We start from the raw sequence: 12,917 nt of genomic DNA on the forward strand, positions 1-12,917 counted from the left end.
TTGGACTTGAGCATACCATGACTATCCCAGCAGGTAATGCCAACTGACCCCTTTCCATACTTAAAACGGGTCAGCCTGTATAGACACACACAATGAATCCTTCTACACAGTACATATTATGGATAAGAGAAGACAAGCCTCTTGGGCATTGGAATGCTTCCTAAAAAAGCAGAGCTGAAATCACCATGGTTCTAGGATGCTGTTTTCTTCGGAACGGAGGTATTTGGCTTTAAATTCTGTTATTTTTTTTTAAGATGTTTACTTTGTGAAGCTGTTTAAAATCCTCCAAATAGTTGCATGGAAATCTGGATGCTGATGAACACTTTGCACAACAAGAATACAAATCACATAATGTAAAAGAGGTTTTGTTGGCACATCTACACACATACACACACATGTAATTATGCAGAGGCGGGGAATATGAGATGCTGACAATCTGATGTATAAAACATGGAAATAAAAAGACAAGTAGAGCAAACTCTGCAGGATAAATTCATGGTGTGCACAGGGTATAGATTATGGGTCAGATAAGAAGAAGTATGTTATTTATGGCTGGTCTGCTAGTTATAAAGCGCTGAGTAAAGACTTAAGCAGGGAATAGCTGAATTCTAATTATCCCACAAATCTGATTTTTCTTTTTTCTTTGTATGCTATTTTCAGTGGATCTCTGTGGGACATAAAAAGGTTCATGGCTTACTTTTTTATGCAAATTAGTAAATACTGCATGAGTTTTACTGTAAACTGATGTGAGATGCACTGCTACTAAAATAGGAATAGCTATTATTTAACAGAAAAGGTTGGGAAGGGAGTAACTGTAACTTCAATTCTTTTTTTTTTAGTTTATCTATTTATGTATTATTCCACATACAAGATTATAACAATTGATGGAATGGGTTCCGTCTCAATATAGTTTCCACTTTACGATTACTTTCTAATGCAGATGCTTTATAACGATTGCTCATATGAAAATACATAAGCATTAAGATATTAAAAGATGAAAATAAATAAATAACATAACATAACATTGTGCAAATGAATGTAAGATGTGGTATTAGTGGTGGAATCTATTGTTAAGAATGGTGAGGGTGATCTAGGTATATGTTGGTTCCATTGTTAAGGGTAAGAATGGTGAGGGTGATCTTAGTATATGGTGGTCCCATTGTTAAGGATAGGAATGGCGAGGGTGATCTAGGTATATCAATATATTGTTGTTTTGTCCCTGCGCTATGGTAGATATGTGAACACTTTTATTTATTGACTGCTGCTGTGGTAGAAATAGACAAATTGTCCTAAACATTAAATGATATATATGACCCCAGCACTGTCTGTATCCCAAACAAACTAGAAAAAACTATTTAAAACTTCAAACGCTACTGGTGATTTGCTCATGCATCATACCTGATAAACCAAGTGTAACAAAAATAATGTTTAAATAAACAAATTAGTATATAAAAAAAAAAAAAACAACATGAAATGAGTGTCTATAAATTGGTAATATGCCAAGATTTAAAAAAACCCGTGTGCAGTCCGTGTTTGTGTTGTCTTGATGACAGTAAACAAAGAGTGCAAAACCATGCTCCCCTCCTTATGATCTAGGTATATGGTGGTTCTATTGTTAAGGATAAGAATTGTGAGGGTGATCTAGGCATATGGTGGTTCTATTGTTAGGGGTAGGAATAGTGAGGATGAGCTACGTTTTTGGTGGTTCATTGTTAAGGGTTGAATAGTAAGGGTGAAAGGAGATGTATGGAGGTTCACTAAGTTAAAGGTGGGAAAGGAGGCAAAGAGCATGTTGTGGGAAGGTGGAGCTTGGGTGGAGGATGGATATGGGAAAGAGGGAATATGTGAAGGGGAGGGGGTTACAAAAAGAAAGGAAAGGAAGAAAGGGAGGAGACTAAGGGGAAGGTGGGCGGGGGGGTTGTGGGTGGTAGGATGGGAAAAAGGGAAAGATACGCACAGAAGACCTAGTTGTTGGACGTGTAGTTTACTTAACAGGGACAAAGTTTGAATCAGTATTTCAAAACAGGTTCAGGATGGCAAAGAACATGCATACCCTAAAGAATAATACAAACCAAATTTTGAAAACTGCTAAAACATTGACTCTTTTACAGTAATGTTTCTGTAGTTGCAAAGTATAGTCTCTTGAAGAATCTATAACAACAGAGAGTCTAGCTGAAAATCCCTACTGCATTAAAACATTTCAGAACACAAGTAGCTACTTATAATTATCCTCATGAACAGCATCCCTCTAGATGAAGTCCAGAGTAGCTCTGGTAACACAGGCAAACAGTTGGAGGTATCTAAGGACAAAAGAGCCACCCCACTGGAACTGTATTACTCTGGTAGTAATTAGAGAGAGGATCACGACAGTAACTGGGTCTTCTATGCTGTGTACTTTAGCTGCTTGAGCTACTGTGTACTGTTAGGCTACTACTCATATGTCTGTATGCCAATTCTGGCATTGGAGGGCCACTCACTTGGATGCAGATCACTAACCCAGCTTCCTCTGCTTCATCACGCTTGGCCTCTCTGAGCTGCTGAGGGAGAGAAGCAGAGAAACTCTCCTGGACATGTCACTCTGCTATACAGCACCCAATTTGAACTTACTGTCCATGACAAGTTTGCAGACCATTCAAATTCATCCTGCACAAAGTGTACTAGGGGCTCCTGAAGTTAGGTCATCAGGGGATGAGTCTTAGCTCTGTCTTCCAGGGTCCACATTTACCTGTTTTCAGGCATGTCAGTAGATGATGATTCAGAGAGTGTCACAGCAGGAGAGGGAACCTGTGCTGGGCTGTGTAATATTTCCAGAATCCATGGTTTTCTCCTGGGAGTCATGGAGGTAATGGTGGAAGAGCAGGAGGCAGAGACTTTTGTGGCTTGAACAGGTTCTTCGAAACTCCCTTATGAGCACCTCTGTTGGTCTTGATAAATTTGCGGAATTTACAGTGCGGGGGTCTCAGTTTTTCTTGGGTTCCTTCTCCCTGGATATCGCAGACTGACATGCCTGAAATCGGCTGCTGTAGGACAGCTCCAATGACCTTATTCCAGTGTTTGCATCTTCCCTTGTGATGTACACCATTACATCTGACTAGCACTTTGTCCTCAGGTTGAAGGTCAAAGCCTGATGCTTTCAACTCTCCTTGCTCCACCCATGACCCCCTAACATACCTATATAAGCAACATTCAAAAGAATGTCATTAAAAGAGAAGTATGGTCAAAGCTTTTATGGTGATTATTCCCTCCTGGGTCACAGGATTGCACTTTTTTTGTATTCCTGTGACCCAGAATTATCAGACAGTGAGCTAAAGCCCATGGTTGGCTGACATCACCGAGCGGATCCTAAGGATATCCCAAGCATAATGTTGGGATCTACCCAGCTGCCTGATTGACAGCTGGCTTTCAGTGCTCGGCTGAGAGCCAAAGCCAGATGCATCTGCCCCTCCCCAGCCTGGTGCTTCAGTGAGTACTGCAGGGGCAGGGCAGACAATGGTAACTGACAGTCTCTGCTCAGAGCTGACTGAGTTCTGAATGATCAGCTTAGAGCTGTCGGGGACAGCTGCATCATGCTTTCAGTCTTAGAATATAGATTGGAAGGTATAATATATTTTTTTTGTTTTCATTTTTTTCTCAGCTATGCACACCCTCCTGACTACATGTCTGAACTAAGGGCAAATGGATTCCAGGAAGTAAATGCTAAATGATTCACCTGCTCTTACTCAAGATTGCCATGGCCAGAAATGTTAGGGGGTGTTTTTTAACCACTTTAAGACCAGGCTTTTTGTTTACACGTTAAAATCAGTATTTTTTGCTAGAAAACTACTTAGAACCCCCAAACGTTATATATATTTTTTAGCAAAGACTCTGGAGAATAAAATGGCGGTCATTGCAATATTTTTTTGTCACGCGGTATTTACGCAGCAGTCTTTCAAAAGCCATTTTACTGCATTTAAAAAAACTAAACAGTAAAGTTAGCCCATTTTGTTTGTATATTGTGAAAGATGATGTCACGTTGAGTAAATAGATACCCAACATGTTATGGTTTAAAATTGCGCACACCCGATGAATGGCGACAAACTACGGTCAATAAAAATCTCCATAGGCGACGCTTTAAATTTTTTTAACGGTTGCTAGTTTAGAGTTAGAGTGTAGCTCTTTTTTTTTTTAATTATTGCTCACGGATCGGGACTCCATCCAGCCGGCGGATGCACTGGCTGGGTGCTCGGGTCTCTCGGTGAAACGGGAGACCCAGGCAGAGCCGCAGAAGGTGGCGGGGGGCGGAAGTCCCCTTCCGCTCACCAGGGTAATGATCGATCAGCTCCCGAGCCGCATTGGTCATTACCGCCAGAAAGCCGACCGCCGGCTCTAAAAAATGGTACCAGGATGATGCCTCTAGCTAGAGGCATGACCCCGGTATAACCATGCAAAGCCAGCCGACGTAGGTCTATGTCGCTGGTCGTAAAGTGGTTAAAGTGATTTATCAGCAAAATAAAGCATGGAGACATGGACAGATGGGCAGGATTGCTTTGTATATTAAAAATGAACTAAATAGTGTTTTCGGTTTGTGGTGGTCAGATACAGTTAAGTTCCACTTAAAGTCTTCATTTTGTAGTGTATATAAAGAAAATGATTTAATCTTGTTGCTTTGGATATTATCTCCATAATTGCTTTATCCTATTTTATTATAATAAAGCGGTAGTAAACCGTTGTGTTTTTTTTTTATTTTGCAACCTGCAAGGTAAAGTCATATTGTGCTAGTATGCATTGTATACTAGCACATAATGCGAAACCTACAGTAGAACGAAGCCTTCCAGCAAAGCGCTGTCACCGCTGACAAGGCTTCCATCTTCACCCGGCCTTCCTTCCAGGTTGTGCAGGAGCCACCATTAATGGCACAGGACTCTGAAGGAACAGCCTGGGTTTCTGTTCATTCAGAGCACATGTGCCGATCCATGGGTATGTTTGGGCACTTATTGCTACACTCTAATTTCCTGTGCTGGCCATATTTCAACAGTTTTAACACCTGAATGAGCAAGAGCAACCCCAGGAGCACAAACCCCCAAAAAGCAAATATTTAAGTGTGTGCTCATGTGCATTGTGTTTTTTCCTTTATCTAGCGCTAACACACTCAGTCACCAGGCACCCTTTAAAAATTTTAGACAGTCTCGAGGCACCCCATTCTAAAATGTAAAAACTGTTCTAATAGTTTTACATAGTGCAACAACATCCACAAATGTAGGCAGTCCAACGTTAGAGGTGATTTATTCTTTTAAAGCAAATACACTTTTGCAAACTGGTACTGACTAGTATGCTAATGTTTCTCTTCTCTCTCAGTTTTTCTCCATTACTCAGCTAATGTGACCCCAACGCTGATGGAGAGGGGCAGGGGAGGGTCAAACGAGGATGCTATGCAGGTGACTGACATCCTCCTTATCAACTGATTATGCCAATGGTCGTTAGGACGCCGGCAGCTAGAAGGTTGTATTGGTGCACAATGAAAATCTGTGGCTTTGTGTAACTAAAAGGCAGCCCTTTATCCACACGCCAACTTGTATACATTTTTTAGCATATTTTTAGGCATTTTGCCAGGGCACCCCTGAAGAAACCTCAAGGCACCCCAGATTGAAAAAGTCTGGTGTATTGTATTAAAGCTTACATTGAAAAGAATAATACAATTACTAAAATTTTAAGGGACCATGTTTTCCTATTTAGTTTGATAAGAGATACACATTTTACTGGTTGAAATCTGTCCCTGTATCTTCTACCTGTTTCATATGAAGCAGTATTATTTCCGCACACTATGTAAGCCTTGCTAAAAATGAAAAAAAACATTTTTCCTCTATCTAGCCCAGACTTAAGCCCTGTAACAGTCTAGGACTTCTATATGCACGCTAACATTATTGCTTGGTTTTCTGCACTAAATACAGTGCTTTGGCCACTTTCCTGGCAGAGAAACAAGCAGAATTAATCAACACAACAGATATTTCCCCCTGAGATACCTGGATTGGTGTTTCTGCTGCAGTTCTAGGTTACCCATAGTCACTTTAATCACTTTCCAGTTCCGCTAAAAATAAACTGTATCTATTGTCTACTGATATCTCAGCCATTTATCAGTAACTGCTGTTCATTCATTTATTCATTTTTTTTTCATATGTGAACGTAATGAGGAAATTAGGATGACTTGGACAGAAGTTTGACAGATTGAATTTTTCTTATTTATGTTCCTAAAATGTAAAATGTTATCTTTATATACATGGCACATCAGATGGTTTACAGTCATTGCCTGAGCAGTGTTCATGATGAAATTACTGGCTTAATAGTCCTTAATGCTTTGATTTTTTTGTAACACAATTCTAGTCCAAATGATGTACTGAACTTTTTAATACTTGTTGCCTGCAGTATGGTATCAACCATATAGTCAAATGAGGCTTCCATGCAGGTCCAAACCAAATGCAGTGCAATCTACAGTGCACAGCAAAAAGTTCAAAGCCTCTTTTAAAATATACCACCCAGTTAGAACAGACGTTCAGTTCGAAATTTTGAAAAACCTTAGAAGTAGCAATGAAATATGAGCCAAAACAGAAAATGTGCAATTAATATATAGATGTATATGCTTTATTTTAACATCCATTTAAGGATCTCACACTAAGCTATAAAATGAGGTGTGCCCGAAATATAAGGGTGTTTTGCTTTATTCCTTAATGGAACCAAACTGAAAATTGTCTGGACTGGTTAACATAAACTGATGGTTCAGCATCTTGCACACTGAAGGCTCCATATAAATCATACAAACCAGGCCAAGAAAAATGTAATACTTATGTAAACCACAGTCTTGGGATCAGCTACAAAGACAAATCCATTAGTTACATTATTCATGTTTAACCACAAATGTTAATATTTCTTTTGTCTGATTGCTGTTCTCTGTTTTGCTATGATGATATTGGTTGACCAGATTGTAAATCATTTTGATATTTCATAGAATACTTAACTATCGTTTTTGCCAGTACAGAACATATTCATGATTTCCTGAATCCGCACCCTTATAATTGCCATATTTTTCTTAGAAATACACCCACATGAATAACAAAAATCGAACCCACCAACACTTTAAATTTGTTATTGAATTAATCAAAAGCATGCCCATACTAGTTAAACATATTTGCATTACCTGGTCATGTATTGGCAGGCAAAAATGAATATTGGTACAGTGTGATAAATTAAAACAGAAGGCTCTTTTACTCAAAGGAACATTGTACTGAAAGAAATGTCCACACTGCTATTGCTTACCTTTTCTCTTTCAAATGCTATCTACCTAGCTGTAATACTTATCCCAGTGTTTCTCAACCTTTTTTTGGTCAAGGCATCCTTTAAAATTATAGAGAATCTCACGGCACCCTTTGAAATTATGGACAGTCTCGAGGCACCCCATTCTAAAATGTAAAAAACTATTCTAATAGGTAATAGTTTTACACAATGCAGCAACATCCATATGTAGGACAACTAATGTTTGAGGGGATTTATTCTTCCAAAGCAAATACACTTTTGCATACTGGTACTAATTCCAATTCCAGTTATAATATATTCCAATTTTTCTCTTCTTCCTCAATTTTTCTCCATCAGTCAGCTAATCTGACCTCAATGCTGAGGGAGAGAGGCACAGACGGTCAAAAAAGGATGCTGTAGAGGGGACAGACATTCTACATATCAACTGATGACGTTATTGGTGGTTAGGAAGCCAGTATATAGAAAGTCGTAATGGTGAATAATGAAAACCCGTGGCTTTGTGTAACTAAAAGGCAGGCTTAATCCACCTGCTGGCTTGTATACAATTTTTGATCAATTTTTTGGCTTTCTGCCAAGGCACCCCTGAAGAAACCTCAAGGCACCCCAGGGTGCCTGGTTGAAAAAGACTGGCTTATCAATAGCTTTAATACCAAGTCACTGAATCACTTCTTTTATTTTCATTTGTTGCATTATTGTTGTAGGTCAGTGGTGTAAAATGTTTTGAAGTCACCTTACCAGCGCTCCCTGGCTACTCCTTAATTCTCAGCAACTGAGCAAATGCGTGGTGTTAGTGACAGAAAGGAGTGGTGGCATCACTCCTCTGGTCATGCTAAACCCAAACACTGATGTAGTGTGGACTGCAGAGGAGGAAGGAGTGGTTATGTAATGTATAAAGGGTGGGGGGTCCTTTGACAAAGATGCTGTTAATTTTACCTGCATGGGCAAGCTGGCATTGTCTGTTCAAATGAGGTGTTAACTTGCTTTGCACCTAAGACTAATCTTCATATTTTCCTCCATTTAGTAATACTTAAATGGCAATTTTTATTATGTCAAATGGATATTAAAACATCATTATTATTCTAGTTTGCAATAGTTATAACAGTTTGCTGAAATCTGACTGCTATGGGCAACTGCTACAATTTTTTTTTTTTTTTTTAATGAATAAGGCTCAAAGAGCAAGTTATGTAAACATAATCTCAAGAAAGACTAGCACTGGTTGAGAATAAAATTAGTCAAACTATTACACATAATCTTCCAAGACTGCAGAATAAACTCATGTAGGAAAAGTGTATTATTTCAAGTTGGTTCGAAGTGAAAAGCCCAGAAGCCCAGAGCAACCTAACTAGAAGTATCTCTTTATTACGTTGTTTGTAGTAATAATGAAGTCTGGTTTGATTGATTGAGAGTTAAAAAATTGTCAGTCATTGATCTTTGTGCTTTCTAAATGAATAAGCCTGCTAATGACCTTATTTAGTAAATGAATATGACACACATTATTTTAATGGTTTAGGAGTCAATTATATTTTAAAAGTGACACTTTACAGCTTTTTCTTTTATAAATATAATATGAAAGTGAAACTTTTCTGATAAAACCATGAAGGTGCCATTGATGATCTCCTGTAAATGCTGTTTTACTGGATTCATTGTAGAACCACCAAGGTCAATACTTTATGAGTCCCTGACTTGATACAAGTATGTAGATTGAGAAGTCAGAGTAAAGACCGAACTCTTTAACTGAATACTATTTCTGTGATATGTCGAAGCCAAAGGGGCAAATGGACAGATAGCCAACTAGAATTTGCAGAATGAGAAGGCTGTGATGGCCTTTCCATTTTTTGGCTTTTCTGAAAGCGCACCAAAAGTCCTGCATGCAGGATTTTGTTATATGCTTTCAGAAAGTGCACCAAAACAGCAGGAGATAATAGAAGTCAATGGGAAAACGCAGCTAACCTGCGGCGCAGTCAAACAACACCACATCAGTGTGAAAGGGACCCTATTCCATAAGAAATAAAGAAAATGTACAATACCAATATACATTCCTTTAAAAATGTGTGCGCATGTAAGCAATTGTGGGAGGTTTTTAAACTGTTTATGTGGCACAATTAAAAAAAAAAAAAAAAAAAAAACATTTTAATGAAAAGAGAGATGAGCTTTCCTGGTGTACACTAAAATGTCAGCCTTAAAGTAAAAAGGTACATTCAAAAACCAAGGAGAAATAAAAAATAAAAAAAACTGTAAATTCCTTTCCATCACAAGCTTCTACTTCTGGCTGTCTTTCAGTGTTCTGGTGTCTGTCTTACACTATAAGAGTAAGAAAGAAACTGGGTGCATTCCATAACCACCTCTGATGGCTGTAACAGGTCACTTTTGAGTCAATCTGTCTGGAGCTAGAACAAAGAAATGGTCAGTCAATGATGCTGTCTCTGTAGATTCCTCAAATCCAGACAGATGCCTAAAAATGTGGTCATCCAAGATTTGACAGATAGTCTATTGTTTTATATGCTAGTAGCAATGACTTTCACTTCATTTTATTGGTGTAACATAACCTGGCAGCAATATACAGTAACTGGCCAAAAGCTACCCTTCTACAATGAACTAAAAGTCAAAAATGAATATAATAGTTTCTTATTTTTAGAATTGATTCTGCTTTATGGATAATTTCACTGTATATTTCATTCCAAAGCTTAATTTCCTAATCACTTGCAATTACCTTCCTTACAGTCCATGGGCAGAAGATAAATGTCTTGAGCCACTTTGTGCAAAAGCCTCTAAGAAATACCTGGCCATAGACATAAAGATTTCCCATAGATTTCACAATCCACGCTAAACAGTGGATTTCTCAGTCCAAATTTGTTAAGCCATGTAATGTGCCTACATTTTAACATAGATTACATTAAGGTTTTCTAAAGAGGGGGTAAGAAAGATGTTTTCTTGGTTATTTTGCTACAAATAAACTAGAACATCAGCCTTCAGAATGTAACATCTATAGTGCCTTCAAAAAGTATTCATACCCCTTGAAATGTTCCATATCTTGTCATGTTACAACCAAAAACGTAAATGTATATTATTGGGATTTTATGTGATAGACCAACACAAAGTGGCAAATAATTGTGAAGTGGAAGGAAAATGGTAAATGGTTTTCAAAATTTGGCATGGCGTGTATTTGCATTCAGCCCCCTTTACTCAGATGCCCCTAACTAAAATCTAGTGGAACCAATTGCCTTCAGAATTCACCTAATTAGTTAATAGAGTCCACCTGTAAGTAATTTAATCTCAGTATAAATACAGCTGTTCTGCAAAGCCCTCAGAGATTTGTTAGACAACCTTAGTGGACAAACATCATCATAAATATTAAGGAACACACCAGAAAGGTCAGGGATAAAGTTGTGGAGAAGTGTAAAGCAGGGTTAGGTTATAAAAAAAGATCCCAAGCTTTGACCATCTCACCGAGCACAGTTCAATCCATCATCCAAAAATGGAAAGAGTATGGCACAACGGAAAACCTACCAAGACATGGCGGTCCACCTAAACTGACAGGCCGGGCAAGGTGAGCATTAATCAGAGAAGCAGCCAAAAGGCCCATGGTAACTCTGGAGGAGCTGCAGAGATCCACAGCTCAGGTGGGAAAATCTGTCCACAGGACAACAATTATTCGTGCACTTCACAAATCTGGCCTTTATGGAAGTGTGGCAAGAAGAAAGCCATTGTTGAAGGAAAGCCATAAGAAGTCCCATTTGTAATTTGCGAGAAGCCATGTGGGAGACACAGCAAACATGTGGAAGAAGGTGCTCTGGTCAGATGAGATCAAAATTGAACTTTTTGGCCTAAAAGCAAAAAGCTATGTGTGGCGGAAAAATAACACTGCACATCACCCGGAGCACACCATCCCCACCGTGAAAGATGGTGGTGGCAGCATAATGTTGTGAGGATGCTTTTCCTCGGTAGGGACAGAGAAGCTGGTCAGAGTTGATGGGAAGATGGATATGCCAAATAGAGGGCAATCTTAGAAGAAAACCTGTTAGAGTCTTTAAAAGGCTTTAAACGGAGGTTCACCTTTCAGCAGGACAACGACCCTAAACATACAGCTAGAGCTACAATGAAATGGTTTAGATTAAAGTATATTCATGTGTTAGAATGGCCCAGTTAAAGTTCAGACCTAAATCCAATGGAGAATCTGTGGCAAGACTTGAAAATTGATGTTCACAGATGTTCACAGACACTTTCCATCCAATCTGACAGAGCTTGAGCTTTTTTGCAAAAAAGAATGTCTAGTCACTCTCTAGATGTGCAAAGCTGGTAGAGATGTACCCAAAAAGCTGTAATTGCAGCGAAAGGTGAATCTACAAAGTATCGACTCAGAGGGGCTGAATACAAATGCAGGCCACCCTTTTCAGATATTTATTTGTAAAAAAATTTGAAAACCATTTATTATTTTCCTTCCACTTCACAATTATGTGCCACTTTGTGTTGGTCTATCACATAAATCCAAATAAAATACATTTATGTTTTTGGTTGTAACATGACAAAATGTAGAACATTTCGAGGGGGGGGGAATACTTTTTCAATACTGTATTTTGCCATACAATGCAGGATCTGTTGGTTTATGGTTCCTTTGTGAGAGGTTTTAACTGGCATAGCAGAAACACTATTGATGTTCATGCTACACTTATCAAACAGTGGTCGGGAATTTTGGTGCTGTCAGCCTTTCATTGTGCAATGTATAACTTGAGCAACTCTGGCATTCCATGCTAGCACGTTCCTATCATTTTCATGTCAAATGGAACCTAGCATCAGATATTTTTTATGATACATGGATGCTTGGTAATGTGTAAGTGTCAGACTTGCAGGTATTTATTGTCTCTCAAAGATAATAAAAGACTTCCCCCTGACAGTTCCTTCGTCTACCTTTTCCTAGGACCAGTGGCATTTTGCATTGTTTATACATTTACCAGCATCTTCTTCCTCTGTTAAAATACTTCACCTCAGGGCTTCCTACATTTTGTTAACAAAGGATCCATTAAAAATTGTTACTGTACTGGGGTCCAAGAACAGATTTTTTTCTAAAATGTCAGCACAGCCATGAAAGACAAAAAGTGTCCAAAAACAAAACAAAAATAATAATGGAAATTTTTTTTCCATTCTTCCACAAAGGTTTACCTCTGCGGCCCTTTTCTACCATTGCTCACCTCTACATCCCATACATCACATGCTCACCTCTACATCCCATACATCCATGTAGTCCACTTCCATCACTGTTAATCTCCACAACCCTTTTCCATTACTGCTAACTTTTGCACTCTCTGTACCCTTCTTCTACTACTGTTAACTTCTACAAACCTATTCCACTACTACTAACCTCTGTCGTCCCTGTACCTATCTTTCACAAATCGCTAGAAAAGAAAAAGGTATGGGAGCTGGGCACGTATCAAGGAGAAAAATTAGTTTAGGCAACCTCGTCCCTTTACTTGAAGTAAACACAGAAAGAGGGAACCCCCTATTTTGGGACTATGACGGATGCCAACTCAAATTTAAAATTTCAAAGTTTTATTTAGCACATATTACAAAAAATGAAACACAATTGAAAAAGTAACAGAATTTCAATATACAAAAAATTATAAAACACTTAGGCGACT

The 12,917-nt window shown here is 38.6% G+C and overlaps 1 protein-coding gene across 3 annotated transcripts in view; it reads left to right on the forward strand.

The window, feature by feature from the left end:
- NHS (NHS actin remodeling regulator) overlaps positions 1 to 12,917 on the forward strand; it is a 286,415-nt gene that overhangs the window by 217,996 nt on the left and 55,502 nt on the right. Inside the window, exon 1 of one of the 3 annotated variants that reach the window (XM_082246761.1) lies at positions 99 to 219. The exons of the other annotated variants lie outside the window; for them this stretch is intronic. Coding sequence (XP_082102887.1) covers positions 186 to 219 — 34 coding nt within the window. The 5' untranslated portion in view covers positions 99 to 185. Of the gene's footprint in view, positions 1 to 98; positions 220 to 12,917 lie in introns of those variants that run through there. 3 annotated transcript variants of the gene reach the window in all.

Source organism: Pelophylax lessonae (genome assembly GCF_965119305.1).
Source record: "Pelophylax lessonae genome assembly, chromosome: 2".
Taxonomy (NCBI): Eukaryota; Metazoa; Chordata; class Amphibia; order Anura; family Ranidae; genus Pelophylax; species Pelophylax lessonae.